We start from the raw sequence: 25,866 nt of genomic DNA, 5'->3' as shown, positions 1-25,866 counted from the left end.
AAATTTTAGGGAGGGGGAAAAAAAACAGAAATAAAGAAGAAATCCTAGAACCTGCCAGAGAAGGAATAATTCTCTTTTTCTCTTTAGATCTGCTGTGGTACGAAGGTCTAACACCAGTCCCATGGGCTTCCTCTGGTTGGGATCTGGCTCCCCTGCACCAGCAGACACAGCTCAGACAGTTGGACGAAGACTGTCTATTGGGTCTTCTAGGCCTATTCACCTTCCCCTTTGGGTAAGGAGAGTTTAAAGCAATTGTTTTTTAATCTTCTCTGTAACAAATTTGGTATGAAATATTATTTTTAGGGACATTGATTCATCATGGCAGTGATTCTGAGCTGATTTGAGGCCATCCCTCCTCCACTACCCTATTCCCAGTTCCTCCTTGAGAATCTCTACATAAATCTGTTAGGATTGATGTTGAAAATATAATAATATAAATTAATTTTACATGTCAAAAGCATCCTCATTGGCTTTGGCATCCAAATACAATGTTAGAAACTCTAGATTAAAGTGCATAAAATGCCTATCTTTCTTATTGCTCAGACACATGAGAATTAACATTGCATCTCTGAGTCACATTCACTACACAACCTTCCAGCTCTAATAGGAGTATAGTAGCAGCTTTGTTACATATCTCCCCATTTTGCCTAGAAAATGATTTTGGAAACAGAACCTTAAACAAAGCAACAAAAGAAACCCTACCAAGCCGAAAACCAAAGAGACCAAATAGTGAAATGTAAGAGTCAAAATGCTCAAACTCAGAAAATGTGTGAGAACAAAGCCACTGAGGGCAGTATCTGTGAGAAACACCATGAGGTAGTGGGAAGAACAGATGGTACAGAGGAGCCCCATCTATAGTTAAAGCTGCTGAAATCTTAGTAGACAGAGCAGGGTTGTAGGTAGTCCCCCAGGAACCCCAAGATGATGTGTGTGGTGTGTGTGTGTGTGTGTGTGTGTGTGTGTGTGTGTGTAATGTTTAAATTGCCTTATCACTTGTTGCAGTGATTTCAGCTGAAAAATCTTTAAACAAAATCTTGGCACTCCAGGGTCTCCAAAGACAAAGATTATCCTTGCATGTCAGTGAAAAGGTCCTTAGTATCTAATCTCTGCTTATTGCTTTATCACAAGGACATTGCTCCTTCTTGTTTTAGGTATGTCTCTTGTCTGTTTAAATTCCCTGGTACTGTCCCGGATTCTCCCTCTGTGTCAGTTTGGGTTTTCGGGAAGGTGGATGCAAAGAAGGTATTAGGTATGTAAGAGGCTGAGGGAAGTAGGGAGCCAGGGAGGGTCCTCAGACCAAGATTCAGGTCTGACACCTGGGAAAGGAGGGTAATAAGGGAGACAATAAGGCAAGAAAAGTCTGAGACTATAGCATAGGTCTAAGAAAGTTTTAACCATACTATGGGAATAGCCCTAAGCACTGGTCTGTCAGAGGAATTCTATGACCCACTCTCAACATGCCTGAATCAGTTGTTGACCCCTGGGGGAAGCCTGGCTTCAGACAAATGTGAATCCATAGGGACAGCTGCTGGGCTGTCATCTGTGTCCTGCAGCTCCACAATCCCCAAGCACTTTGTATAAACTCTTACATGTCTATATAGACATTTATTTATTTATTTAGACTTTTTTCCTAATGATTTTGTTTCAAGGATGGATGTATATGGTACTTTTTATCTTAGCTTACCTACTGCCTAGCATATTGGTTATTCAGTAAGTACTGGTTCAACTAAATTTTTGATAATTTTTGCAAATTATGTACCAAGCAATTTTTGCATGCATTGCCTGTTTCCATTCTTAATTAGTTTTTTGAATAATTTATTCTTCTTTTCTCCATGTCTCACTTCATAGTTGGTACCATTCCTGAGCAGTTTAGTCAGTGCTGTTGTGGACATTCTCAGGGCCATGAATCCATAAGTAGAAACTCTTCAGGTAGGAAAATACATTTGGTATATTAGAAATTTGAATTTTATTATGAATGGACTTATTTTGTATTTCTAGCCTTATCAAAAGGACAGCATTGGTAAGAAATATTTCCAATGCTATCCTGATTTTTAGAATCTTTTTTTAAAATGTTTTTTAGTTGTAGATGGACATAATACCTTTATTTTATTTTTTTAAGTGGTGCTGAGGATCGAACCCAGGGCCTCGCACATGCTAGGCGAGCGCTCTACCACTGAGCCACAACCCCAGCCCCTGATTTTTAGAATCTTGAGTGCTTGCCTAGCACAGGGTTCGATCCTCAGCACCACATTAAAAATAAATAAAGTAAAGCCATAAAAACATATATATTAAAAAAATAAAGAAAATAGTCAAAGGAATTAGACAATTAGATAAATTTTGGTCATTGTTACAGATGATAATTTAGAAAGTGAAATTTTATTATGGCATTTGCTGGTAAATAGATGGAACTGGAGACTATCATGCTAAATGAAATAAACTAGATTCAGAAAATTAAAGGGTGAATTTTTTTTTCTGATATGTGGAAGTTAATCCAAAAAAAGGGGGAAAATTAAAAGATGGGGGGAGGTGGGAATTCCATCAAAACAGAAGATCATGGAGTTTAGGAGGGGGATTGAGAGGGAGGGAGAGGGATGGAATAAGGGAAGGACAGTGGAATGAATCTGACCTAACTTTCCTATGTACGTATATGAATATACCACAGTGAATCTCATGTGAATCCACAAGACACTAATTAAAAAAATAATAATAGCAGAAAGATCAATAGAATAGAGGGAAGGAAACAGGGAAGGAAGGAGAAGAAGGAAAAGGGAAGCACTGGAGACTGAATTAGAGCAAATTATATTCTGTGTTTAAAACTATGTTAAAATGAATCATTATAGATAACTAAAAAGAACCAATAACCAGGTGCTGTGGCATATGCCTGTGATCCCAGAGGCTCAGGAGGCAGAAGGATTGCAAGTTCAAAGCCAGTCTCAGCAACTTAGCAAGGCACTAAGCAACTCAGTGAGACCCTGTCTCTAAAGAAAATACAAAATAGGGCTGGGGATGTGGCTTAGAGGTTGAGTGCCTCTGAGTTCAATCCCCAGTACCAAAAAAAAACAAAACAAAACAAACAAAAAAAACAAGAACAGAAATTTAATGTTGCCGTTTGTTGTTTTCATTAACTTTAACTATTTACTACATAATCCCTTTAGACCTTGCATTAATCTGAGTTGTTAGCTCTTGACAAAAATAGCTCATATATTCATCATCAATATATTTCATCTCATGCCCGGCATGTATTTCCGAGATAGAGCACTTGCCTAGTACGTGTGAGGCACTGGGTTTGATCCTCAGCACCACATAAAAATAAATAAATAAAACTATTGTGTCCCATCTACAACTAAAAATACTTTAAAAAGAATAAGACATTCATCAGAATTCTCATTTTAAAACTTGCCCTCTTGTTTCCCAAGTTTTTGCTGTATACTTCACTATTGGTTAACCTTTTCATTCATTTTCTTGGTAGGTTCTCCAGTGCCACAGGCTCAGTCACCACAGTCTCTCTTATTGGGTGCTAGACTGCAGAGCGCCCCTACCCTTACTGACATCTATCAGAACAAACAGAAGCTAAGAAAACAGCACTCTGACCCTGTGTGCCCATCCCATACTGGGGCTGGATACAACTACTCACCTCAGCCCAGTCGGCCTGGCAGCCTTGGAACATCTCCCACCAAGCATATGGGATCTTCTCCACGGAGTTCTGATTGGTTCTTTAAAACTCCTTTACCAACAATCATTGGTTCTCCTACTAAGGTGTGTTCCTTAAATCTTTTTGTAGATCATGAACTGCTTTAGTACTTTATGGAAAGAATATAAGATAACCATAATTTTAATGAGCACTTACTTACTATGCACCAGGCACTGTGTAAATATTTGTTGAATGCTTTATGTGCATGATCTCATTAATCTTCAGAAAAGGAAATTGAGATTTAGAGAGCTTAAAGAACTGTCCAAGATCACACAGGCTGTAAATGGAAGAGCCAATGTTTGAATCTAGTCTGACTAACTTAAAAGCCTGCCAAAATTTATACATCATATTAACTAGTTTACATATGTTTGTTTAGACCACAGCTCCTTTCAAAATCCCTAAAACACAAGCATCTTCCAACCTGTTAGCCTTGGTTACTCGTCATGGGCCTGCTGAAGGGCAGTCCAAAGATGGGAACGACCCATGGGAATGTTCCCATTGCCTTTTGGTACAAGGAAGTGAGAGGCATCGATTTGAACAACAGAACAAAGCAGTGTTTGGCAGGTAAGATATTGTTTCTTCTCTAATCTTAAAAATGAAAACTGAAATAGCAAAATAAGTACATTTTTGTTATAAAAGCAACCAGACTACATTAGTAGCCAGCATAAGCTATATGATTGTTAATGCACATGGTGTACTTCAGAAGGTCCGAAAACTTACTATAACTGTGTGAATACAGAGCTTTTCCCTGAATTTGAACATTTTATTTCTGTCTTTTATTTTATTTGTTTATTTTTTACTTATAGTTGGACACAATACCTTTGCTTCATTCATCTATTTTTATGTGGTGTTGAGGATTGAACCTAGGGCCTCGCATGCACTAGGCGAGCGCTTTGCCGCTGAGCCACAACCCCGGCCCCTGTCTTTTTTGTTATGGAAGTTTATCTTTACCTTGAATTGTTTGGCATCGATTTTTTTGTGTCCTTGCTTTATAATGTCCTATTAACCCTTCTATTTTTAAAAAGTGAATTTCCCATTAATAGCATCACTGTTCTTTTTAGATCTGTCAGTACTGGGAAGTTATCAGATCAACAAGTAAAGGCATCTTTAGGTGGACACCAGGGCAGCACTGATAGTTTAAATACAGAACGGCCTATGGATATAGGTAAGAAAAATCTAGTTTCTTTTTAGGTAGGTAATTTGTAAGTATATGCATTAGTTTCTTATTACTCTTGTGATAAATCATCACAAACTGGTGGCTTAAAACAACTCAGATGTATAATCTTAAAGTATTGGCAGTCATTTCTCATATCTATGATGACAGAGGCTTATTTGGTATCTTGATGATCAGCAGCCTTTGAATTGGAAGAAATTCCTTCCAAAAATGTTTTTTATTAGTAAGATTTTATAGGCCAAAGTTAGCCTAAAAACACATGTACTCCTGAGCATTTCTTTGACAGCAACTTGATCCTATAAAGGTCTGATTACTGAGATCTCTAAACCTTTCATAGTTGTTTTAGGGACTGTTACATCCATAGACACTCACATCTAGATTTTGTGAACTATTTATCACAAACAAAAACAAAAACAAAATGGATGTTCCAGACCCTAACCTAGACTTGCTTAACCAAATTTTCTGCGGATGGATTCTGGGAATCCCTAGGTAATTATTATGTATATTAAAATTTGGAGTCTATTGTAACTTCTTTGTTCTTATTTTCTCTGATTTTTAAATTGACTCACTTCTGAATATCTAAAGGACAAAGTACCTGGGCCAACAAAATATCTGATTGAATGTGGTTTCTAATCCAAAGGGATATTTCACAGTGCTCTCTTCTTGTCTGCAAGGTTTTTGAAGAGAAGGCCGGTGTAATTCTTATGATGGTTGTTTGCATGGTGTCATTTCCCATTTTTTTTTTTTTTTACTTTCAGCCTTGCTGTATCGTTGACACTAAAGTATGTCCTCTGTAAACACAGAGTTGGGTCTCCTTAATCTGACAATCTCCACCTGTTGTTTAGATTATTTAATTTGTTTACATGTTAGTATCATCAACACAGTTGTTTTTACCTATACATTTTACTTTTTGGTTTCTTTTCTCAGTTTTTGGTACTGGGGCTTGAGCACAGGGGTGCTTAACCACTGAGTCACATCCTCAGCTCCTTTTAATTTTTTATCTTATGACCAGGTCTTGCTAAATTGTTTAGGGCTTCACTAAGTTGCTGATCTTTGTGATCTTCCTACCTGAGCCTCCCAAGTTGCTGGGATTATAGGTGTACATCACCACGCCTGGCTTGTTTTCTTTTTCTTTTTTTTTTCCTTTTGCATTAAGTGAATATTTCCTAGTTTCATATTTTGGTCCCCTTAATGATGCTTGTCACTTCTATCTTCCTTTCTTCCTTCCTTTTAGGATTGAATCCAGGGATGCTTTACTACTAAGCTCCATCCCCAGCCCTTTATTTAAAATGACAGAGTGGCCAGGCATGGTGATGCATGCCTGTAATCCCAGCAGCCCGGGAGGCTGAGGCGGGCAGATCTCAAGTTGAAAGCCAACCTCAGCAAGTGAGGCACCAAGCAACTCATTGAGACCCTATCTCTAAATAAAATCCGAAATAGGTCTGGGGATGTGGCTCAGTGGTCGAATGCTCCTGAGTTCAATCCCTGTACCCCCCCCCCAAAAAAAAATTGTAGATGGACATAGTATCTTTATTTATTTTTTGTGGTGATGAGGATTGAACCCAGTGCCTCCTCACACATGCTTTGTAATGCTCTCCACTGAGTCCCATCCCCAACCCTTTTTATTTTTTATTTTGAGTCAAGATCTTGCTAAATTGCTGAGGCTGGGCTTGAATTTGCTGTCCTCCTGCCTCAGCTTCCTGAGACACTGGGATTACAGGCATGTGCCACTGTGCCTGATTTAGTTCTTTTCTTCCTAGTTGCTTTTGGGCTTATAATAATCATGGTAAGTTATCACAGTTGACTTAAGATTTATACTAACTGGATTCCAGTGAAACAGAAACATTACTCCTAAATAATTCTTCCCTCTTTAAGTACTATATTTTTGCTTTCTTTTTTTAGTGCTATTGTTATTATTATATAGAAACTCAGTGATACATTATTATATTATTACTTTGTATGTTATGTCTTTTAAAGAAGCTGCCGTAGGAAAAGAAAACATGGTTTTCTTTATAGTTATCTTACCTTCTTATTTACCATTTCTTGTTCTCTCCATTTGCTTTTATGGATTTGAGTTGTCATCTGGTGTCACTTTTTTACTGCAAGAAAGCTCTGCTCCCATCTGCCTCCTATATTCCATTTCTATTTAGGTCCAACAATGCAATTAGATAGATAGATAGATAGATAGATAGATAGATAGATAGATAGATAGATATGTTGTTTTATACAGTTGCTTTTTAAATCATACAGTTGCTTTTTAAATAGTAAGAGAATAAAGGAGAAAATGATGCAGTTATAATGTTTTATAATTATATATTTACCTTTATCTGTGTTCTTTTGTTTCTCTTCACTCAGATAAAATTACTTTCTGGGGTCATTTACTTTAGGCTTGAAGAACTTTCCTTGGTTTTTCTTGTTAGAATAACAGGTCTGCTAGCAATAAATTATCTCAGCTTTTGTTTAGACATTTTGGGATATCTTTTTGGTTTCACTTTTGAAAGAGTTTTGATTCATAAAAGATTCCCAGTCAGTCATGGTAATGCATATCTGTAATTCCAGCAACTCAGGAGGATCTCAAGTTTGAGGCTAGATTCTGCAATTTAGTAAGAGCCCTGTGTTTAATCCCCACTACTGGAGGAAAAGAAGATTCATGGTTGATAGTTTTTTGTTTCAGTAGTTTAAATATGCCATCCCACTGCCTTCTGGCTTCCACAGTTTCTGCTCATAAGTTATCTGTTACTCTTATTTGATTTCTTTTTTGACAAATTATTTTTTTCTTTCTATTCTCAAGGTTTGTGTCTTTCACTGGTTACTGTGATGATTTTGGGTATTTGCTTTTATTCTCCTTGGAAATTCTTGAACTTTTTTGATATGTAGATTAGTGTTTTTATCAAATTTTTAAAGTATTTAGCCATTCTTTATTTGGATATTTTTTTCTATTCCTGTTTCTTCTTAAATTCTCATTATTTTTATATTGGTATACTCAATTGTGTCTCATGTTTCTCCAAGGTTCTGTTCACTGTACAGTTGGCCCTTGATCAACATAGTTTTGAACTATCTGGGTCCATTTATACACATATACACAAATTTTTTTTTTTTTTTTTTAGATTTACAACAGTTTGATAAAAACTTAAAAGACAAATCATGTAGCCTAAAAATATTGAAAAAATTAAATCAGGTGTAGCATGAATGCATAAAATACATGTATATAAAAGTCTATTTTATCATTTATCACCATAAAATATACACAATCTATTTTGAAAAGTTAAAACTGATCAAAGATACTGAAAAAATGTACAAGGCTGCCTTTACTATTGAGAGAAATATAAACAAACATAAAAATGCAGTATTAAATCATAAAAAGCATAAAGTTAACTATAGCATATACGGTACTACTTTAATAATTTCATAGCTACTTGATACTATTGCAGTGAGTTTAACTATTATGAATATCTGCTTAAATTACTGTGTTGCTGTAATCATCTTCACCTGAGCAGTTTGTCTCTCCAGTGAATTGCATATTGCAGTGCCAAGAACATACAGTGAAGAAAGGATAGCCTGTTCAATAAATGGTATTTGGAAAACTAGATATACAAGCTAGGAGCAGTGGCACACACCTGTGATCCCCGAGATTTGGAAGGCAGAAGCAGGAAGATTGTAAGTTCAAGGACTGCTTCAACTACTTAGTGAGACCCTATTCAAAATAACAAATAAAAAAGATTAAGGATATGGTTCAGTGATAAAGCACCTCTAGATTCAAAAATCTAGTACCAACAGAAGAAAAAAAAATATATGTGCAGAAGAATGAAACTAGACTCTTACCTCTCACCATATACAACATATCAACTCATGTCCGTTGTGTTGGATCACAAGATTGAGGCCAATCTAGGCAATTTAGAGAGACTGTCTCAAAATAATTAAAAGGCTAGGAGTGTGTAGCTCAGTGCTAAAGCATTTGCCTTGCATGCATAAGGCCCTGTGTGGCATCCCTAGTAGCACACACAGCACACAAGATCAACTCAAAATGGATCAAGGACCTAAACAAGTAAGAACTAAAACTAGCATAAGAAAATAGACAATTTAAAACATTGTTATAGGCAATTTTTTTTTTGGGGGGGGGGGATAAGAACCTAAAAATAGCGATGGGGTTGTGGCTCAGTGGTAGAGCACTCACCTAGCATGTGTGAGACCCTGGGTTCCATCCTTAGCACCACATAAAAATTAATAAAATAAAGGTATTGTGTCTAACTACAAGAAAAAAATACATTTTTTTTTAAAAAGAAGAACCCCCAAAACACAGGCATCAAGAGCAATGAGATTACTATCAAATTAAGAAACCCTTCACAGCAAAGGAAACAACAGTAATACCTAGTTCTCTACAGAATGGGAGAAAATATTTGCAAACTATTCATCTGGCAAGGAGTTACTACTCAGAATAATATGAACTCAAACAATTCAATAGCAAAAGACCCTAAATAATCCAATTTTTTAAATAGGGCAAATTTTTGAATAAAAAATTCTCAAAAGAGAGGTAAACTGCTCAAAATCACTAATCATAAAGGAAAGGCAAACCAAAACTACAGTGAGGTAACATCTCGCCCAGATAGAATAACTGTTATCAATAAGACAAGTAGTAACAAATGCTGCTGGACTCAGTGGCCCATGTCTCTGATCCAGTGACTGCAGTGACCGAGGCAGGAGGATTGCAAGTTTGAGGACAGCCTGGGTAACTTAGCAAGATCTTGTCTCAGAATGAAAACAATTATTAAAAAAAGGATTTGAGCCAGGCACAGTGGTGCATACCTGTAATCCCAGCAGTTTAGGAGGCTGAAGTAGGAGGATCATGAATTCAAAGCCAGCCTCAGCAACTTAGCGGGGCCCTAAATAACTCAGTGAGACCCAGTCTCTAAATTAAAAAAAATATATATGTGTGTGTGTGTGTATGTGTATGTCTATATGTGTGTGTGTGTGTGTGTGTGTGTGTGTGTGTGTGTATGGCTGGGGATGTTGCTCAGTGGTTGAGTGCCTTGGGTTTAATCCCTGGTACCAAAAAAAAAAATATTAATGAAGAATTTAAAAAAAAGAAAAGGACTTGGGATATAATTTTTAGTGGTGAAGTTCCCCTGGTCCAATCCTTAGTAACCTCACCCTCCACAAAAATAAATAAATATATAAAAAATAACAAATGCTGTCAAAGATGTAGAGAAAGGAGAATTCTCATACACTATTGGTGGGAATGTAAATTAGTACATCCATTGTGGAAAACAGGATGGAGTTTCCTTAAAACTGGAAAACTACCATATGACATAGCAATCTCACTACTGGCTAAATATCCAAAGGAAATGAAATAAGTATGCCAAAGAGACATATGTACTTGCATGTTTATTACAGCACTTCTCCCAGTACTAAAGATGCAGAATCAGCATAGGTTTCCATTGATTGTTGAATGAATAAAGAAAATATTTCAGTGTTATTCAACAGTAAAAGGGATGAAATCCCTACTTTTTTGGCAACCCAAGTAAACATTATGTTAAGTAAAATAAGCTAAGGACAGAAATACTGCATGTTCTCAAAGCTGATCACATAGAAATAGAGAATAGCATAGATATCACTAGAGAATAGAGAGAGTAGTGGGAAGGAAGATAGAGGGCAGATAATGGATACCAAAATACAGTTTGGTGCAGGGAGAGTAGTTCTCATGTTCTTTGGCATAGTAGGGTAATTGTAGTCTACAACAATTAATTATACATTTCAGAATAACCAGAGAAGAATTTGAAGGTTCTCAACACACAGAAAAGATAATATTTGAGGAGATAGAAATGCTAATTAATTAGCCTAATTTGATCATAACACATTGTATACATGTATAGAATTATAATACTGTACCCCATTCAATAAGTTCAAATATTATGTCAAGTAAAAAATAAAAATTAAATGTAAAAAGTAATCTCTTGGGCTGGGGATGTGGCTTGCCTGGCATGCGCGGGGCACTGGGTTTGATCCTCAGCACCACATAAAAATAAAATAAAGATGTTGTGTCCACCGAAAACTAAAAAATATATATTAAAAAATTCTCTCTCTCAAAAAAAAAAAGCAACAAAGTAATCTCTTGTCATTCCTACATATTATTCATCATATATAATACATGTAATGTACAAAATATTTGTTAGTTGACTGTTAATATTATTAGTAAAACTTGCAGTCAATAGCAGGTTATTACTAGTTAAGTTTGGGAGGAGTCAGGAGTTACACTCAGATTTTCAGCTGTGTGAGAGTTGGTGCTCTGCTGCCCCACAAACTCCATATTGTTCAGAGGTCAACTATACTATGTTCTCTTTCTCTGTTTTTCAGATTACCTAGTTCTCATTGATCTGCCTTTAAATTCAGAGATTCTTTATTCTGCCAGTTGAAATCTGCTTCTGAGCCCTTTAGTGAATTTCATTTTATGTTATTATATAGTAGTCTCCCCTTATCTGCAGCTGGGGGTACATTCTAAGACCTTTAGTGGATTCCTGAAGCTTCAGGTAGTACCAAACCCCATGTGTCCCATTTTCCTATGTATACATACCCAAGATTAATTTATAAAGTAGGCACAGTAAGAGATTAACCATAACAGTAATGAAACAGAACAACTATAACAAATAAAAGTTATGTGAAAATGTGAAACATGGTTATCTCTTTCGCTATCTTAGTGGTTTTTTTTTTTTTTTTTTTGGCAGGGGCTGGGGGTTTGGTGTATATTCATTCTTCTTGAAAGAAGAACTTCATGGCTTCTCTTTGGCTAGCATGACTACTCTTTCACTTTTGGGTCACTTTTAAATAAAATAAGAGTTGAACACAAGTACTGTGATACTGCACCAGTGAATTTGATAACCGTTAATTGACTAATGGGTGGGTAGTATATCACTCTGGATATGCTGGATAAAAGGATGTTTCACATCTTAGACTGGACATCATGAGATCTCATCACACTTCCCAGAGTGGAGAGCAGTTTGAAACTTATGAACTGTTTATTCTCCATTTTTGGACAATTGACTGATAATAAATTACAGAAAGCAAAACTGTGGATAAGGGAAGATGGCTGTATTTTTAAATTCCAGACTTTCTACTTCAAAAATAATTTCTATTTTTTCTGAATGATGAGACATTATCATCATACATACGTTTACTTTCTATTTTATTTTTATTTTTTTGTGGTACTAGGGATTGAACCCAGGAGCACTCTTTCACTGAGCTACACACCCAGCCCTTAAAATTTATTTTTTTGTTTGAGACAGGGTCTCACAAAGCTGCCAAAGCTCTTAGCCTCCTGAGTAGCTAGGAATATAGGCATGTGCCTCCATGTCTGGCTGCTTTACTTTTTAAACCTTGATTTCCTTTCAATATTTGAACATGTTTAAAATAGTTACTGTGAAGTCTTTGATTAGTTTGACATTTTAGACTTCAGGTAGTTTCTTTTTTTTTCTGTGTAGGATTATACTTTATTAATAACTTTAGAAAAATACCTTTATTTATTTTTATGTGGGCTGGGGATCGAACCCAGGGCCTTGCACAAGCTAGGTGATCACCCTACCACTGAGCCACAGCCCAGCCCCTAATAACTTGTTTGTATCATAATTTTTGTTGAAAACTGAACATTTTATGTAATATTTTGTAGTAATTCTAAATGTGGCTCTCTTCCACCCCAGCTTAGGTTTTTCCTTTCTTATTTGTTTAGTCATGGTGGACTATTTCAGTGAAGTCTTGCATTATGCAGCCTGATGTCAATCCTTAAAGGGTACAACCTTGGCTAAGTAGACAGTAATTTCAGGTTTTGTTTTGCAGTGTTAGGATTTGAATCCAGGAACTTAAACACATGTTAGACACAGTAGGTGGTCTACCACTTAGCTACCTGGCCTTTCTTCACAGTTCTAGCAGGATTCTTTTTGTTCTGTGATCTCTCACCTCTCATGGTATCACACTCAACTGTTTGCCTCCACTAATTACCAGTTGATTGCTTAATTGTTTTTAACAGTGCCCTGGGAGATAAATTGTTTCACAGGTCTAGTTAAATTCTAGCCAATTTGTAGGAATAGTCTTTGAGGATAGTATTTGAACCTTGTATGTACCGCAGGAGGGTTCTTGGCTATCTTTCCCTGGTCTGATAAACTTCCAGCTGGTCTGTTATTTAGTTGTTGCTCTCATGGAGTTACCAGCTTCCTTTTACTTGCTCATCACCCAAATCTTCATCCTTTTTGATAGCACCCTTAGGTGAATCTCTTATTTCAAACAAAGTCAGGTGCCCTGGAGAGAGCTTCAGAATTCTCTGTTCCCTGCCTCCCCAGCATTGGGGAATACCTCTCTACCACTGCTCTGGAGCTAGGAATAACAGTTGCTCATTTGTCTTGGAGGGACACCCCAGCTTTGTAAGCCTGGTGCTAGACAGAGATGGAAGCCTCTGGTCTTCTTGATTTGCCTCTGCTAGATAAATAAGCAGAAGTGCGTGTTTAAGGGCCCTAGTCCACTGGCCTGGGCCAGAACTTGCACCCTGTGAGTAGAGGCCAGACACAATTATTGCTGAGATGTGCTTGTGCTTCGCTTCTTTTCTTTTGCAGCTTATTGGGGATTGAATCCAGGGGCACATTTGCTACCTACCTATTTTTTGAGACAAGATTTTACAAAGTTGCTGAGGGTCTCGTTAAATTGCTGAGATTGGTCTTGAATTTGTTATCCTCCTGCTTCAGCCTCCCAAGTTACTGGGGTTACAGGCATGTGTCATTGTGCTTGGATGTGTAGACATGAATTTTCTTGAATAAATGTCTTTTCCTATATGTCTTCAAGGACAATTTCTAGACACTTTAAGTTGTTATTTTGGGCAGTCTATGAATTTGAAGCAGGGTCTCTCTCATGCTGGCTAAGGACTCTACCACTGAACTATACCCCTAGCCTTAAGTGGTTGTTCTTAAAAACATTTCATCAGTATAGTTGTTTCACTGAGGAACTGGTTGTGGAGCTCTTCACACTGAGAATATGGAATCATTTTTTTTTTCTTAGTGTTTTTTGCCAAAAGTCACCAAGTCACCAGGAGTTAGAATAGTTGGAAAACAGCTTGTCTGAGTGTGACCATATTATGTCTTATTCTCTTTTACATATAAATTTGAATTTTACAGAGCTTACTAGTTCCATGTGAGTGTGCATTATAGTTTTAAGTCCGGGTTAATAGATGTGAAACTAAGTTTTTCTTAAAGAATATTTAGGCATAAAATGCATCTTTGATAATTTGTATTCTCTTTTTTTTTTTTTTGGCACATGAATTTTGTTATATCATTTGAAATTACAAACTTCTGTTTTCTAACCATGAAGTTTCTGTTTTGTAAAACAAAAACTATTGAAAATAGGAAAACTTTGAGACCTTCAGAAAAAAATTGTGCCACTGGGTCTTAAAATCTACCCATGAACATCCCTTAAATAAATTCTTGGAACATTAAATAAAGAGAAGGTACATCTTTTGTAACAGTAGGTGGTCTTTAATTTCTGCTTATTGTTTCCTTGCTCCCCATGACATTTTTATGAGCTTCCTCCCACTTTTTTCATATATTTTTATTTGTTCTTTTTAGTTATATATATAACAGTAGAATGTATTTTGACATACATATATGGAGTATAATTTTCCATTCTTGTGATTGTACATGATGTGGAATTACACTGGTTGTGTATTCATATATGAACAAGAAAGTTATGTCTGATTCATTCTACTGTCTTTCCCATTCCCATCCCCCTCCTTTCCCCCAACTCCTCCCTGTCCAATCTGGTAAACTCCTCTTCCCCCCACCCCTATTGTGAGTCAGCATCTGCATATCAGAACATTTGGCTTTTGCGTTTTGGGGATGAGCTTATTGCACTTGGCATGATAGTTTCTAGTTGTATCCATTTACTGACAAATGCCATAATTCCATTCTTCTTTATGGCTGAGTAATATTCCATTGTTTTTATGTACTGCATTTTCTTTATCCATTCATCTGTTGAAAGGCTTAGGTAGGTTCCATAATTTAACTATTGTGAATTGAGCTTTATGAGCTCTTTCTACCTCTGTTGATATGTGCTCTTATTTTGTTGTGTACTGTAGATAAGATGGGCACTGAGGAAATCTTGTTCTGTATTTTGTTCAGTGCTTTTTATGATTAAATTAATCCTGCCTCCATTCTGTGTTCCCAGAAATGTAATGGTTGAATGTAAAAATCAATAATTTTATTGATTCTGCCTGTTTGATAGATGAAGGGGTTTTCACCAACTCTTCATGTAGCCCAAACTTTGTCCCTCAGTCCCTTTGACATCTGTCCTACTTGTTTTCAAATCCTGACAGATGTTAGGTTTTTGTTCTATACTTGTCTCAACTTTTTGTGTTTTTCTGAAGCTGTATTACAATAGATATTTCTGATCACCATTTCACTTTGACTTCACGTTTGTATTCCCAGTTCTCAGTTTCTGCTTTTTTCAAATTATCTTCAACAGGTGTGACTTGGCAGTTCATGTATTTTAGAAGTATTCAGAAGTAACTATGAAGGACTGGAGATGATCCAGGCAAGGTGGCATACAATTGTAATACCAGTGACTATGGAGGCTGAGGCTGGAGGATTGTAAAGTTCAAGGCCAGCCTCAGCAATTTAGTGAGACCCTGTCTCAAAATAAACAATAAAAAGGGCTGGGGATGTAGCTCAGTGGTGAAGTGTTTTTCTAGTGTGTTCAAGGTCCTAGGTTTAATCTCCAGCACTACAACAAAACAAAAGTAACTAAATATTAGACTTTGGTATGAAGAAGATTCACATCTGAGATAATAATATTTTAATGGAAGTGTGGCATCATATTTTCTGATTTTGAGTAATAAATGCTTTTGCTAAGGAAAACTAATATAAAAGTTAAAGTCTCCCTGTAATTCCACCTGCAGATAGTAAATACACTGTCAAGGTAACCTGACATTTTGTAAACTCTTTATTGTAGCTCCTGCAGGAGCCTGTGGTGTTGTACTGGCACCACCCGCAGGAACCGCTACAAATTCTAGGGCTGTCCTCTTCACTGTGGGGTCTCCTCCACACAGCGCCACAGGCCCCACTTGTACCCATATGGTCCTACGAACAAGAACCACCTCAGGTGAGTCCTATTCAATCTGTGGCAAGTATTTGGAGTGTGGTATTCTGAGGGTAATGTAGTGTTACAACTTAAACAAGTCACTGAATTTCTTTGGTCTTCAGTTTCTTTGCCAGTGAACAAGGGTTATAAGTACTAAATGAGGCAGCATTTTGGATGGGGGGACTTCGTAAAGTAAAAGTGCTACATTATATATATATATATAAATCTAGAAATATCCATTATGCTTGTATGTTCATATGTAATATATATAATATAAAATATAAACAATTGATCCATGAAGAAGCAGCTGTCTAACCATAGTGATTCTCAACTTATATTTTGAAATCTTATTTTAGTATATTGTTTATTTAGTTTTCTAGAAGCTTAAGTTTTATTTTTGAACTTTGGGTTCCACTGTTTCTTTTCTATTTGAAAAACCTTAATATTATATTTTCAAAATAATGTTGCTACACTCATCCATAGCAACCATGTTCATAGGAAGTGACACATTATGTTTAGATAGGCTAATATATTTTTATTATTATCCATATTCTATAAGTAGTTTATTAATAGAGAAATTAAGAAAGTATTTAGATTGGACTCAAAGTATATAATACCATCATATATATTGTGCTTTGTGTTATTTAAGTTCTCTTATTCTAAATAAGTTGCTAATCAGGATATTAGTATCAACAAAAAAAGATAGGTAGAATTAAAATCTTAGTTTTATAAATATTTATAATTTTATACGATAAGTAAGAAAATGCCATTTTAAAACAGTAACATTTTATATCTGTTAATTGTAGTGACATTTTTAAAAACTTAATACCCAGTCTTGTCAAGCTTTAGTGGGATATATGTGCTTACAGCTGCTATAGAAAATAATGTGGCAATTCTTAGGAAAAGCTGTAAAAATGTTTATAATATTCATCTGTGGTAATTCCTTTCTTGTTTATAATACCACTATTGAGTATTTATCACATAGAAGTCATTTGAAAGAAGGAAAAACTTGGTTAATTTCATTGCAGTGATATTTGTAACATGAAAAAAAAAAATCAAATAGTATAAATGACTCCAGATAAACTTCACATATATAAAGATTATAAATTACTATATATCTATTGAATCTTATAATTATGAAACTGATGGAGCAACCAGGAAAAATGTTTATGGTACAAATTTTTTAGAGTAGAATATAAGAAAACTAGCTCTGATATCTATAATATACACATAGACAAGGATTGTAAGTGAACATGGAAAACTAAAAACTATTCATATGGTAAAGTTGGGTGGGGATAAGGGACTTTTGTTTGAACTTTATTACTCAGTAGGTTTTGTTCAGTAAATAAGAGGAGCAGTGGGTGTAAAAGCCCCTCTGTGACCTAACTCAGGACGCTGTGCTGTGTTTTATGTTTCCTTGCAGTGGGGTCCAGCAGCTCAGGAGGCTCTCTGTGCTCTGCAAGTGGCCGTGTGTGTGTGGGCTCCCCACCTGGCCCGGGCTTGGGCTCTTCCCCACCGGGAGCAGAGGTAGCTCCCAGCCTGAGATATGTGCCTTATGGTGCTTCACCCCCCAGCCTAGAGGGGCTTATCACTTTTGAAGCCCCCGAACTGCCAGAGGAGACACTGATGGAGGTAGAGAAAAGACTACAGTGGTGTGTTAATATAATGTTGATATGATGTGAGTGTTCTAGTGGTGACAAAAGGATAAAATAAATTGAGCAGTTCTGAAATTATGCTCCTCCCCCCGCCCCCATACTGGGAACATGAACCCAGGGGCATTCTATTGTTGAGCTACATCCCCAGCTCTTTTTTAAATTTTTTATTTTGAGACAGGGTCTTGTTAAGTTTCGGAGGCTGCCCTTGAACTTCCTGCCTTAGCCTCCCAAGCTGCTGAGTTTACAGACATCCAGAGGCACTCAATCACTGAGCCCTGTCCCTAGCCTTTTTTTATATTTTATTTAGAGACAGGGCCTCACTAAGTTGCTGAGGCTGCTTTGAACTCATAATCCTCCTGCCTCAGCCTCCCAAGCTGTTGGGATTACAGGAGTGCACCACCATGTCTGGCTTCTTTCTTTTCTATTTGAAAAACATTAATATTATATTTTCAAAATAATGTTGCTACACTCATCCATAGCAACCATGTTCATAGGAAGTGACACATTATGTGTTCTCAATTTTTTATCCAAAGTTTATTTACTATTTATAATATTTTAAAGCATAATCTGTGTCCTAAAAAGTAAGCTTTTATTCTCAAAGTTTTCTTTGATAAAAATAAATAGGCATAATTGATTTATTATTTTAAATTTTAAAAATAAAACATCATTTATTTATTTGGCACTGGGGATTGAACCCAGGGGCACTTAACCCCTGAGCCACATTCCCAGCCCTTCTTTGTATTTTTTTAAGTTTAGAGACAGGGTCTCACTGAGTTGCTTAGGACATTGATAAGTTGTAGAGGCTGGCTTTGAACTCTCCGTCCTCCTGCCACAGCCTCCTGAGTCTGGGATTACAGGCGCCCAGCTAATTTAAAATTTTTAACAATAATAGTAAACCAGTAATGACATATTTTGTTCATTAATAAAGTAATATACCTACCAAATGGACTGGATGCTCATATTTATAGATTAGTACCTTTTCTCTGTGGGTCCACTTCTCCAGAAAAGAAACATATTGTATATAACTTGAAATATGTGAGCATAAATCCAGAACCAGAGTATGTTTTATGATTTCAGAGCTGTGTATGCTTAGTTCCTCAATCCTGACTCAAGGAAAACACTCTGGAGGATGATGTGTCTGTCCTCAGTCCCTGAATGCCTGAGGTCTTAACTTAGCCTGAGGTTTAAATTAAAATGATCAACTTTCTGGGCCAACTAAAGAGCAAATTTTTTCTCCATTTAGGATCTCTAATATTTCTATTTTGTATGAATAAGAATTAACTTTTCACATAAAAATTACAAAATATTGCATGCAAATTTTTAGTAGAGATTTTGTGGTAGTAATTTTGAAGATGTATCTAGTCCAATCTAAAGTTGGAAAAAATAAACCTGAGTATTTTTTTTAGTCTACATCTAATTAGACATAAATTACATTCCAGTACATGTTTGAACATGTTGGAGCATATAGTTGACAATATGTTGTCACAGAGCAGAGAGACTCAAAAATTGAATGGTTTATTCTCCTGTATCTAAGAAAACTATTATCTTCTTTTAGTCATAAAAGGAGAATAAGTTATTCAATTAACTTTTAGGCCATGCTTTAGATTTCAAAATACATTTACAACTAAACAAAAATCTCAAAGCAAAAATTGAGTACATATTTTAAAATTACAGCATCCCTCAGATTGCTGTTCTGTCTTCCTATGCTCCTCTCTTTAACTAACTGAAAAGAACACAGAAAATTAGAGCTTTGGTATTAGGAATCTACTATTGACTGAAAAATCAATAGAAACTAAAATAACAATAACAACTCACTGAACTATGAAGAATTGTGATTTAAGAGCTAGGCATACTAGCACATACCTGTAATGCCAACTACTTAGGAGGATTCCTTGAGCCCAGGAGATAAGAGACGACCTGGGCAACATAGCAGGGATCCCATCTCAAAAAATTTTAAAAAGTGATTTTAGTGTGCAGAGTATCCTTGCATTTAATTTTTTTTTTTTTTTTTTTTTTTGGTACCAGAAATTGAACTCAGGGCCTTACATAGACTAGGCAGGTATTTTCCTACTGAGCACTGATGAGATTGTATCCTCAGCCCATTTTTAAAAATTCTGTTTTGAGACAGGGTTTCATAAGTTGCCCAAGCTGGCCTCGAACTTCTGAACCTTTTGTCTCACCCTCCCAAGTAGCTGTCCTTGCAGTCTTGATATCTGTTTTGTCTTGAATATACTGATTTTATCTTTTTTTTTTTTTAATTCTTTTGTAAAAGCACAGTGTCTTGCTCTTTTTGGAGCTAACTTATGTGAATGCTCTAAAACATACATAAACACTTGCACAAACCCACATTGGTTTCATTTTTGTTTTCTTACCAGCTTTTTGAAATTTAAAAATGTCAATTTCCTTTGATCATTCTGACATTCATAAGTATGGAAAAACACTATGTATAGAAAAAATACAGTCAAACTTTTTTTTTCCCCCTGTACTGGGGATTGAACTCAGGGCCTAAGCAAGCACTCTACCAGTGAATTGCATAACTTTATCTCCAGTCCTTTTGTTTGTTTGTTTCTGAGTTATCCAAGCTGGCCTCAAACTTGTCTTCTTGCTTCAGCCTCTCAAGTAGATGGAATTGCAGGTGTGTGCCCCCATACCCAGCTATATACAGAAATTCTTTATCTAGAGTGTTCTAAGACAGTGTCTTTGCTGCAGCGAGAACACACAGATACCTTACGCCATCTGAATGTGATGCTGATGTTCATGGAGTGTGTGCTGGACCTAACAGCTGTGAGGGGGGGGAACCCTGAGCTGTGCACATCTGCTGTGTCCTTGTACCAGATTCAAGAGAGTGTGGTTGTGGACCAGATCAGCCAGTTGAGCAAAGACTGGGGGTATGTGCCACCGCCTGTCATTTCATTGCTATATTCATGCTTTCTGTAACTTTGTGCCTGAGCTGCTGGCATTGTCAGCTACTGAAGGTCAAATATTATTAAAATCTTCAAAGGAATCTCTAAGTTACTTTATTGTGTAAGATGTCACTGTATGAGCTAAGAGAATTTTATAATTTAAGCCTTGCCTTTATTGGGAGATGGTGTGGATTTTTATCTGAGCATTTCTATTATAGTCAAAGTTCACACATCTGTCTTCATGTCAAATCTTCTCCCTTCAGGGGTTATATTTGCATTAAAAAACCTAGGAGGAGGATATGCTTATAGAAAGGATATTTGAATGGTGGCCTGATATTGGAGCCCCAAGTCTGGTGGGTTGGTTCTCAAGGTAACTCTCTATTCCTGTCTTCCTGGTACAGGCGGGTAGAACAGCTGGTGTTATACATGAAAGCAGCACAGCTGCTTGCAGCTTCCCTGCATCTTGCCAAAGCTCAGATCAAGTCTGGGAAGCTGAGCCCATCCTCGGCCGTGAAACAAGGTATGGCAGCTGTGGCTTTAGGAGTTCTGGAGTTCGTCCCTTCCTGTCCAATGGAGAGAGAGGCACTGTGCTATTCAGTATCCTAATAGGGAAAAATATGCTGATGTTTTGTTTTTCACCATGTATTTGATACAGAAAGGTTGTAAGGACTTTATTTTGTCATTTCATACTGAAATAGAGATCATAGAACCAGATTTCCAATCCTTCCTTTCAGTGATCATATAATTTTACTTTCCTTAAATCAGCACAAAAGGTGTGTGTCACTGTGTCATCATTTCTAAAGGAAAATTAAAATTAGTTCTCATCTCAACTTTTTTTCCAGTTGTCAAAAATCTGAATGAGCGATATAAATTCTGCATCACCATGTGCAAAAAAATCACAGAAAAGCTGACTCACTTCTTCTCTGACAAACAGAGATTTATTGATGAAATCAACAGTGTAACTGCAGAGAAACTCATCTATAATTGTGCTGTGGAAATGGTAACCTTTTTTAAGGTTTAATATTGTATAGCACGGCAGTACTTTAAGAGTATCTTTTGAATCCAGAGTATTATAATTATTACTGTGATAACATCCTACAAAAGGAGGAATTGAAGTTCTCTAACATTTTTTTTTTTTAGTGGAGGGAGGGTATTGGGAATTGAGGGTATCAGGCACTCAACTACTAAACTACATCCTCAGCCCTATTTTGTATTTTATTTAGAGACAGGGTCTTACTGAGTTGCTTAGTGCCTCTCCATTGCTGAGGCTGGCTTTGAACTTGTGATCTTCCTGCTTCAGCCTCTCAAGGTGCTGAGATTACAAGCATTGCCACCATGCCCAGCCTTACCAACATTGAAGTAACATTTAATATAATATATTTAATGAACTTCCTTAAGTCTGGCTACCACTTTTGATAAAATTCTTTTTTCTCTTTTTATTTTTGTGGTATGGTGATTAAACCCAGGGCCTTGTGCATGCTAGGCAAGTGCTCTATCACTGCATCACCAGCCCAGAATTTTTTTATATCTCCTGCTAAACTTTGCTAAGATTAGGCATGGTGTCATCTTTTAGTAGTTTGCATTTAAAAGCATTAACTGGACCTGTTTCTACATTTTCTATTATTTAAGAAATTTTAGCTTAGTAAAACTGTTAGAAAATATACTGCTTTGTTAACCAGTATAAAAATTCATGGGCACAGATTCCACTTAACTGACCTTATTAAAGTACAAGCATCAAGTAAAATCTACTTTTCTAATTGTCTGGTTATAATATCAAAAATAATTTGTTTTCTTTCTCTACTGGGGAAAAATTGCTATGAAGCATAGATAAAAATAGAAGCTATTAAATAAGTGATTAAGTGGGGAAAGTTTATTTTTGACTAATCTTTTTTTTTAACCATAGTAATGTAATTGATTTTACCTATTTGTGTACTTTGAATTGTACTATTACTATACTCTTAGTCTTATTTCAAAAGCGATTAAAATGAATAGTCACATGAAAATAACAAGAATATAAAATGACAGGAATAATATCCATTTTATTGTTCTAAACTGTTGATAGGAATAATATGCATTGTATTACTCTACACTGAATTAAGAGTTCATAAGGCCAATGAAGAGAGTGTTTCTGATGAGGATGCATTCTATTATTCAGTATTCTTAACAGGGAAAAAGATCCCAGCTAATGAGGAGATCTCAAGTTCGGGGCCAGCCTGGGCAACTTAGTGAGATTCTATCTCCAAATTAAAAATAAAAAGGTCCAGAGATGTAACTCAGTGGTAAAGTGCCCCAGGGTTCAATCCCCAGCAACCCCCCTCCCCCTAAAAAAAGACTTTTTAAGAATTTTGTGCCCAGAAAAATGTCCTCTCATAAGGAATTATAATGCTTCTTTCCTTTCTGATAATAACAGCCCTGTAACTTAAGTAGGTTCTTCTTTTTGCCCTAGTTGCTTAGGAAGCTTAGAGGTATCAACAGTTACATTTTAGTTATATTTTTCTCTTTCGTTTTCATTGCTTTGATTTTCTTTATCTATTTTATTTGGTTGACTATAAATGTCTTTAAATTATTTTTTGAAAGAGCATATTAACAATTAGAATACTAGATTACTGAGAGTTCTGGCATTTAGTGATCAAAGAGAACATAAGGACGCTGTTGGGAAAACCCGTATGAATAACACTACCATTCTCTCTTTCTGCAAAGACCTCTTCCCACCTTTCCCATTACTCAGCTCATTCTTGCTCCTCTTTATGATTCAGCCTAAACATTATCTTCTGGAGGCTTCCCCTGATATCCTCTTGCAGGGTTAGGTGGACTTCCTGTGTATTCTATACCATCCTGATGCTTTCTCCTGAAATAAGACTTGTCCCTTAAAATTAGAAATGCATATTTTGGCCCGGCATGGTGGCGCACACTTGTAATCCCAGCAACTCAGGCTGAGGCAGGAGGATCTTGAGTTCAAAGCCAGCGTCAGCAATGGAGAGGCCCTAAGCAACTCAGGAGACCCTATCTCTAAATAAAATACAAAAAAGGGCTGGGGATGTAGCTTGATGGTCAAGTGCCCCTGGGTTCAATGCCTGGTACCAAAGAAAGGAAGAAATGCATGTTTTGCAGACTTGTGTCTTCCTTTAGACTGTGAGCACTCCTTTATGTATATGCTGAGTGCCTGGCATTAGTAGGTGCTCAGTAATTATCTATGAATGAATAACTACACATACCTGAAAATTCTTTTGACTAGAAAAAGAAGCCAACAAATGACTTTTAACATCATTTCATCATATTACTGTAACAATCTTTTAATGAAGTTTACTTTAAGTAGCTCATCCTGATGAATCTAAGTTCTGTATAGTTTAGTAGGCTATAGCATTTCATCAAAATGTGTTAATTTTAGGTAGATGCTATTTAAAAGCTGCATTGCTAAGATGAATTTGTATTTTCTTGGAAAATTTGAGAATTTTTTGTTGACTGGTTCCAGGTTCAGTCTGCAGCCCTGGATGAGATGTTTCAGCAGACTGAAGATATTGTTTATCGTTACCATAAGGCAGCCCTTCTCTTGGAAGGCCTAACTAAGATTCTACAAGACCCTGCAGATATTGAAAATGTACATAAATGTAAGCTGACCTACACAGTAGTCTTCCAGTATCTACAGTTTTGCTTCCCACATTTTCAGTACCCAAGGTCAACCAAGGTGTAAAAATATTAAATGGAAAACTCAGAAACAAACAATCCATAGTGTGATAAATTGCTCCTTCCCTTTGTCCAGCCTATCCATGCTATTAGATATGCCACCTACCTTTTAGTCACTTAGCAGCTCTCTTGGTTATCAGATCTCTTGTCTTAGTATTGCAGTGCTATTAGATAGTTTGATACTCTTGATGCTTTCAGGCATTCATTGGGGGTCTTGGAATATATCCGTTGGGGATAAGGAAAGACCATTATATTTATTGATGGCAATTTAGTTGTCTCTTGCAGTATATAATAAAAACAGCTTAGGGGGGCTGGGGTTGTGGCTCAGTGGTAGAGTGCTTGCCTAGCACACATGAGGCACTGGGTTCAAACCTCAGCACCACATAAAAATGAAATAAAGATATTATGTTTACCTACAACTAAAAAATATTAAAACAAAAGAGCTTAAGGTTTATAAACATACTGCCTGGGTTGAATCTTGGATTTCCAAACTTGAGTAAACCATTTAACCTTTCTATTGTGTTATTTTCTTATACTATATGATGCGGATAGCATTGCCTACCTTGCAGAGTTTTGAGGATTGGAGATTATGCGTGTAAATTACAGATGGTTTTTAGATTTCTACTCTGCATTCCTTTTTAGCAAGTGTGTGCTCATGTATGTAGGAGAATGTTGTTTTTATTGTTGAACATAACTCTCTTAAGCATCCTGGGCTTAGTGACTGAAGAATCCTATAAAGAGCCTATGTACTGCAGATTGATACTGTATAGAATATGTAATGGAGAATGATACTGTACTGGATATGTACTAGAGATGGATAGGATTCCAGGGGATATTACTACTTATCAGATATAAGACCAGCAATCTGATTTTCGAGGAGAAGGTGATGTTAAAATCCAAATGTTCTCTATGCGATGTGCTTCTCTGAATTTTACCACTAAGTTAAAAATCATGTATCTAAACTATTACCAGATAGAAGAAAATATATTCTATTACCTTCAGGGAAAAGATTGAAAAGAGACAATGATTCCAATAGAGTTAGTGATTTTTTTCCCCTTAGTTGTTCTTTCCTTGGTTTTGAAAATATAAGTACTTTTAATTCTGATTTTTTAAAAAATTATTTCTAGATAAATCTAGTATTGAAAGAAGATTGTCAGCACTCTGCTGTAGCACTGTGACTGTGTGAGAAGCAGGCATGTCCATGGACCGGCGTGGGAGCATGAGGTGATACATTTGAGATTACAGCTTGGTTCTGTCACCCATCCCCAGGAAACTAGTTTAACTGGTGACTACCAAAGAACAAGCAGCAATTTCAAAAAGGAAAAACAATCCAAAAACTACATGTCTGTAGAAAATCTGCCTTACTGGAGAAGATATTCCCTTTTCCCTTTTTCTTTGTAGAAGCAGAAGCAGGAGTATTCCAGTTTGCTCCCTGTTTGAACTTGGTAAATAAACATACCTTAGAACTAGAATTATCATTTATTATTATGGATAATTAAACATGAAATAAGGCAAGTGGCACTTCACTTAGTTCATAGAGCAATGTATGAAATGCCATGTGTTTGCTGAGGTGTACACAAGCAAGAATATACACCTCGTCAGACAGTTTGATGTTTGGGGTGAGTTTGTCTGAACCTGAGCATGCATCTTTCA

At 36.4% G+C, this 25,866-nt stretch overlaps 1 protein-coding gene across 1 annotated transcript in view; it reads left to right on the top strand.

The window, feature by feature from the left end:
- LOC139702433 (serine/threonine-protein kinase ULK2-like) overlaps nt 1-25,582 on the top strand; it is a 110,870-nt gene extending 85,288 nt beyond the window's left edge. The window contains 13 exon segments of the mRNA XM_071603536.1: nt 88-209; nt 212-232; nt 1,849-1,929; nt 3,470-3,756; nt 4,068-4,255; nt 4,753-4,856; nt 15,843-15,992; nt 17,395-17,603; nt 20,336-20,514; nt 20,931-21,049; nt 21,372-21,529; nt 24,002-24,137; nt 25,341-25,582. Of these exon segments, the coding sequence (XP_071459637.1) occupies nt 88-209; nt 212-232; nt 1,849-1,929; nt 3,470-3,756; nt 4,068-4,255; nt 4,753-4,856; nt 15,843-15,992; nt 17,395-17,603; nt 20,336-20,514; nt 20,931-21,049; nt 21,372-21,529; nt 24,002-24,137; nt 25,341-25,399 (1,813 nt within the window). The 3' untranslated portion in view covers nt 25,400-25,582.
- Nucleotides 25,583-25,866: the final 284 nt, after the last annotated feature.

Source organism: Marmota flaviventris, chromosome 17 (genome assembly GCF_047511675.1).
Source record: "Marmota flaviventris isolate mMarFla1 chromosome 17, mMarFla1.hap1, whole genome shotgun sequence".
Taxonomy (NCBI): Eukaryota; Metazoa; Chordata; class Mammalia; order Rodentia; family Sciuridae; genus Marmota; species Marmota flaviventris.
Note: the sequence above shows the minus strand (reverse complement) of the source record. Positions and strands in the feature narration are given on the sequence as shown.